Source organism: Gekko japonicus, unplaced genomic scaffold, assembly GCF_001447785.1.
Source record: "Gekko japonicus isolate JY-2015 unplaced genomic scaffold, Gekko_japonicus_V1.1 scaffold298, whole genome shotgun sequence".
Taxonomy (NCBI): domain Eukaryota; kingdom Metazoa; phylum Chordata; class Lepidosauria; order Squamata; family Gekkonidae; genus Gekko; species Gekko japonicus.
Genome location: NW_015163615.1, coordinates 1,236,560 through 1,242,191, shown reverse-complemented (window position 1 = coordinate 1,242,191; position 5,632 = coordinate 1,236,560). Strand labels below are relative to the sequence as shown.

The 5,632-nt window shown below is 44.0% G+C and overlaps 1 protein-coding gene across 1 annotated transcript in view; it reads left to right on the top strand.

Moving 5' to 3' along the window:
• The first annotated feature begins 2,497 nt into the window (after positions 1-2,497).
• The window catches only part of TRAIP (TRAF interacting protein), a 34,631-nt gene continuing 31,496 nt past the window's right edge, over positions 2,498-5,632 (top strand). Inside the window, exons 1-2 of the mRNA XM_015407399.1 lie at positions 2,498-2,595; positions 3,381-3,438. Coding sequence (XP_015262885.1) covers positions 2,498-2,595; positions 3,381-3,438 — 156 coding nt within the window. The remainder of the gene's footprint in view (positions 2,596-3,380; positions 3,439-5,632) is intronic.

Below are 5,632 nucleotides of genomic sequence, written 5' to 3'. Positions count from 1 at the left end.
CTTTTTTAAAATAAAGGGACCCCTCCCCCCATGACAGACATGAAGGCAACTGACATAAGAGGAACAAACAGGAGTCTCTCCGCGCCCTTCAATCACGTCTCATTTGACGTTCAGCTGATCCTCTCCCCGCATCCCAGTGAAATTACAACCACAGTAACTCGGCTCAATACAGAGTTTCCTGGAGTGGAGCGCTGTGAAGGAGTGGAAAATGTTCGGCCAGATCAGAACCACCAAAAACCCCGCGGGTCCCAAGATCTGTTGCGGTAAATGTTACTTTCTTCCGCGGCATCTGCCTTGCCTGACAAACTTCTTCCGACCCACGGATTTTAAGTTACTGACTCTTAAAATTCCTGCCTCCTAATATCTCCTAGCTTTTCAGGGAGAATCAGGCTGCTCCCCTTCCAGAAAGAGAAAGGAGGCTTATTCCCAGAGTACGAAAACATATTATTCCTAAACACAAATAAAATAATTATAATTTAAATACGCTGCTTTTTAAATTCCGGCAGAGGGTCGAAGCTCACTCCCCCTGCTTCTCTTGAGCCTAGCCCTTTCGAGCGCCGCCCCCGAAATAAACGGCGCCACCACAAGGCCCGAAGCGATTTAGCAGGGCGGAAGTTTCTTTTCCTCCCGCGTCGAGGGTGCCTTCCACGGTACCGTCACTTCCTGTCTCTCCCGGAAAGAGCTCAGAAAGGAACCGAATTTGAATGCGGTAATCTAGCGAGGCTTGCTTTGGTGCCTGGGAGACTAACACTTCTAAACAGGGTTGGGCCTGAGATTGATTCTTGCGTGCTGCTACGCATTAGAACAAGGGACTTGGTGGGCAGATTGGGTCGTGGTGGTTGTGGGGAGGAGTAATCTCTGCTTTGGGTAGCTGCTTCGCAGGTGGATATCGGCAGGCAAAGCCGTGCCAGGCATAAGGGCGTACTGATGGGAAATGCTTAACTTCTTCCTCGTATGCAGGTGTGCGGGCACGTTTCACCCTTGTCCTCAGTGAGTAGTTTATGTATTCTGAATGCGTGAATGGGGATATGGCAGGTACACGATACTGAGGGTGGTGGTGTTTGTTTTGTTTTTAGTAAGTACTTCCACGCCTTCCCCCACTTTGGTGACTGGCTGTGGTGATGGAAAGGCTCCAAAGGCCCCCTGACCAGGCAAGCCCGATCTCGGAAGCTAAGCAGGGTCGACTCTGGCAAGTACTTGGATGGGAGACTTCCGAAGGAATACCAGCAGTTGGGAGGTGGGGGCAGGACACTTCTAAACAGGGTTGGGCCTGAGATTAGAACAAGGGATTTGGTGGGCAGACTGGGTCGTGGTTATTGTGGGGAGGAGTAATCTCTGCCTTGCGTAGGCAGATACTCTGCTTTGGGTAGCTGCTTCGCAGGTGGATATCGGCAGGCAAAGCCGTGCCAGGCATAAGGGCGTACTGATGGGAAATGCTTAACTTCTTCCTCGTATGCAGGTGTGCGGGCACGTTTCACCCTTGTCCTCAGTGAGTAGTTTATGTATTCTGAATGCGTGAATGGGGATATGGCAGGTACACGATACTGAGGGTGGTGGTGTTTGTTTTGTTTTTAGTAAGTACTTCCACGCCTTCCCCCACTTTGGTGACTGGCTGTGGTGATGGAAAGGCTCCAAAGGCCCCCTGACCAGGCAAGCCCGATCTCGGAAGCTAAGCAGGGTCGACTGTGGCAAGTACTTGGATGGGAGACTTCCAAAGGAATACCAGCAGTTGGGAGGCGGGGGCAGGCTTCGTTCAGCCATCTCTCTGAATAGTCTCCAGGCCTCCAGTAGGGGTCAGGCACCAGAGATTGCCATGACTTCCAGGCGCACACACAGCCACACACACATTAAAAATACAAAAGGAAAACAACAACCCAAAGAAAGAAAGGCTCCAAAGGTGACAGATGACTCTGAGGAAAGAATGGTTTCTGGGGGTTTTCTTGTTTTCTGTGGGGGTGGTGGTTCTCTTTTGGGTAGAAAAGTGTTCTTTTTTTAGGGAGTATTCTTTGCTTGTGGTTTGAGAACTAGTGTGGTGTAGTGGTTAGGGTCCCAGACTGAAACTGGAGATTCAAACTCCTGCTAGCTTGTCATTCAGCCTAACCTTGTTAACAGGTACACTTCCCTGAGGCCATTGGAGCCAGGATGGAATAGAAAAAAGATAATAGTTAAAAGTGGTGGTACCGCCCATCCTTTTGGGGGGAAACAGTGGTATTGTACTGTGTGGGGTTGTGCATATCACTTATGATGATTCTGCCACCAGTACTGGGTCTCCAGCCACCTGATCTGCACAGTTCTGAAAAGTCAGTCTAAACTATTGTTTATACTGATCAGCTGTACCAGTCAGTATGCTAAAGAGGAGTGGAATTAGCATGCAGGCATACTCTTGTTCCTCTGTTCTCTTACTGAGTGGCAACCATTCCAAGGTTGGTTTTCCTTTTACAGAGACGAATTCGATCATTGTTCTGTGGCATTTTATTTGATTTTGCAGTTCTAGAGGATGCCTATCCGTGCCCATTGTACCATTTGTTCTGACTTCTTTGACAATGAGAGGGATGTTGCTGCAATTCACTGTGGGCACACCTTTCACCATTTGTGGTGAGTATAAAGGGATGGTAAGAGTGGTACAGCAATGTCCTTGAAGAACAAGACTGTTCGTGTTTTTTCCTCATTACTTATTAGTGAAGTAGTGCTTGGTGCCATTATACTTGTTTTGTTCTGTGCAGTTTTGCTGTATCTCAAAACCAAGCATGATCAAAAGCTTTAAAACATGCTTTTTGGGTGTCTGACATTGGGAGGAGGTATTGATAATCAACAAAGTACGGTTATGTAAACAAAATATGTCCTCTGGGATTAGGACAAGATGATTAGAGTCCTGGTCCTAATAAGAGGGTGTTCTTAAGAACCCTGAAACAGAAGAAGAAAATACTGAATCAAGACATAGATATAGGAAATTAAGTCTGTGTAGAATCAATAATACTAGAGCTGGGTGTATTGACTGTGATGGTATGGTAGGAATATAGGGAAGCTATTGATAATCTTTTTCATATTATAGTATTTGTCTCTATGAAATGAGTTTGCAACTCTTCCTTTACTGTGTCAGTCATTCCTTGTTTTTCATGTTGCTCTGTCAGGGATGCCTATGTTAGTCCTATTCAAGATGTTCTTCTGAGATGCTGGAAGCAATATTAAAGCAGGGTGGATAAATCTGTTATTTTAATCTATAAAGTAAATTGTGTGTAGATGGAAAAAGATGGAGCACTGTGCATTGCAGTGATATATTTAGTTGTCTTTATTGCGTGATATTTCCTGTATGGCTTCAATTAAGATGCTCTTACATTTATTTATATCTGGACTTAATAGCTGGTCTTTTGATCCCTTAGCCTCATCCAGTGGTTTGACACTGCCCCAAGTCGGACTTGCCCACAGTGCAGAATTCAGGTAAATCTGAAGATAACTGTAAGCATATAAACTGCTTTATGACAGTGCTGTACAATTGTTACATTGTTAGTATAGTTGAGTGGAAAGGGGCTGGTTCTGGTTATAAATCCCACTCTAGTTCTCTGTAGGACCTATATCATAAGGTCGTTATGTTGTCATTCATGCTTGTAATCATGAATAATTTTGCTTAAATCTAGTAGTCACTAATTGTCTCTCTCAAGCATGTCTAATGTATATGCCCTAAACTGGAATTTTCCCATTGATATAGATTAGAAAGTATTTGCTAGGTGATATCTGCTCAGCTAGTGGAGCCATTGCTTTTACTCTGGCACAATTTTAGTTTTACAAATTTGAGATTTAGAGCATTCCTGTGAGGTCAGGGCTTCGTTGTACCAGGTGCTGCTTTTGATCAGTGTGAAACTCTTTGCTGCACTCTGGCTTTCCACGTTTGTTCCAAGATTTGGACTTTTAAAAAAGGCTGACTAATTTCAGTTTTGGTTTTTTTAAACTGGAGCATTTGTTCTTTGTGTTACATTTTGTGGATTTTTTCCAAACAGAAAATTTGTGATTTGCTATAAAACAGTTCTTTTTAATAGCCCATGCATGGCATCCCATCCCATAATATGCTGTTTTATAGGGCATCGACTGGGTTGTTCTTAGTGGTTATGCCACTTACTTGCCTGAGCTGGTTCAGCTTTCTTCTTGACTCTCTTTCCCCTTTTATGCATTCTCATCCTATGATCAAGGCTCAACCTAATGGGTTCTCCTTCAAACCTTTCTCTTTTATCCTTTCAGCCCTACTTTTATACTTGCCCCCTTCCTATTTCCTTCCTGCTTTTTTTTTTGCTTGACCCCCCTCCCCCATGTATTCCTTTTATCCTTTTCTTCCTGTACCTTACAGAATAATTTTAATAGTGGTTCCATATAAAATATCATTTGGGGGTTGGGCTGCATTTGTTTCAAGATTTGAAAAAGCCAAATCACAGCGCTTCCTATCTATGGTAGGTTCTGAGCTACTTCACAACTAAATAAAAATGTTTGTCTTAAGTCTGCTCATGATGAGTGAAGCTCAAAAAGAGGGTCAGTTTATAGTGGATTAACTGGCAACTAGGGTTGCCAACTACCTGGAGAAAAAGTGTCCTGTCCCTTTAACAGAGGCTTAATACGATGTTATTTACCAGGTGATATTTACCTCCATGTCATAAAGAAGCTTCAGCTGTCTGTTTCCACCCATTAAGCCTCTATTAAAAGTACAGAACACTTTTCCACAGGCCTTGTTGGCAACCCTACTGGCAGCAAGGCAATATGTTGAATCACCTAGGTGACTTTTTTGCCATATACAAATACCACCTTTGTTTGCTCTCCGCCCAGAAACTGCCATATCATTATGGTCTTCAAAATGTGAATTGATTCTTTTTCTGTTATGCTTCCTACAAAGTTTCTTTGACAACCCCCCCCCCCCAATGTCTATTCTGTATTCAAACTGCCCAGATAGTTGCCATACAAGTTTTACAAGACTACTTGCAGTGTAGATTCTTATCCAGAGCTGTGTGTCTTCCATAAGAGCTCAGGAAAATGACATTAGATGGTACTGAGTACAGAACTCAGGCTGAGAATTTGATCTTGCACACACAGTTTCCGGCCCTTATGACTATGAAGATACAATGTGGAAGTTTTTATTTATTGATTAATTTGATTTGTATCCCCCCCTCCCCTGCAAGTGGGCTCAGGGTGGTCACAACAGTCACGTTATAGCCCAGTTTTCTCCCCTATAAGGACTCAAAGCAGCTCACTGAGACAGGTTAGGCTGAGCGTGTGTTTTTGACCTTGGGTCTTGCAGAATCTAATCCTATACTCTAAAACTTTCTTCAAGTACATTAGAAGCAGGAAACCAGCCAGGGAGGCAGTGGGGCCCTTGGATGACCAAGGAGAAAAAGGAGTACTGAAGGATGATAGGGAAATGGCTGAGAAGCTGAATACATTTTTTGCCTCTGTCTTTACTGTGGAAGATGAGAAGTGCTTGCCCACTCCAGAACCGCTGATGTCGGGAGGGGTGTTGAAAGACCTGAGTCAGATTGAGGTGACGAGAGAGGAGGTCCTACGACTGATAGACAACTTAAAAACTAATAAATCACCAGGCCCGGATGGCATACATCCGAGAGTTCTGAAAGAACTCAAATGTGAACTTCTGGAT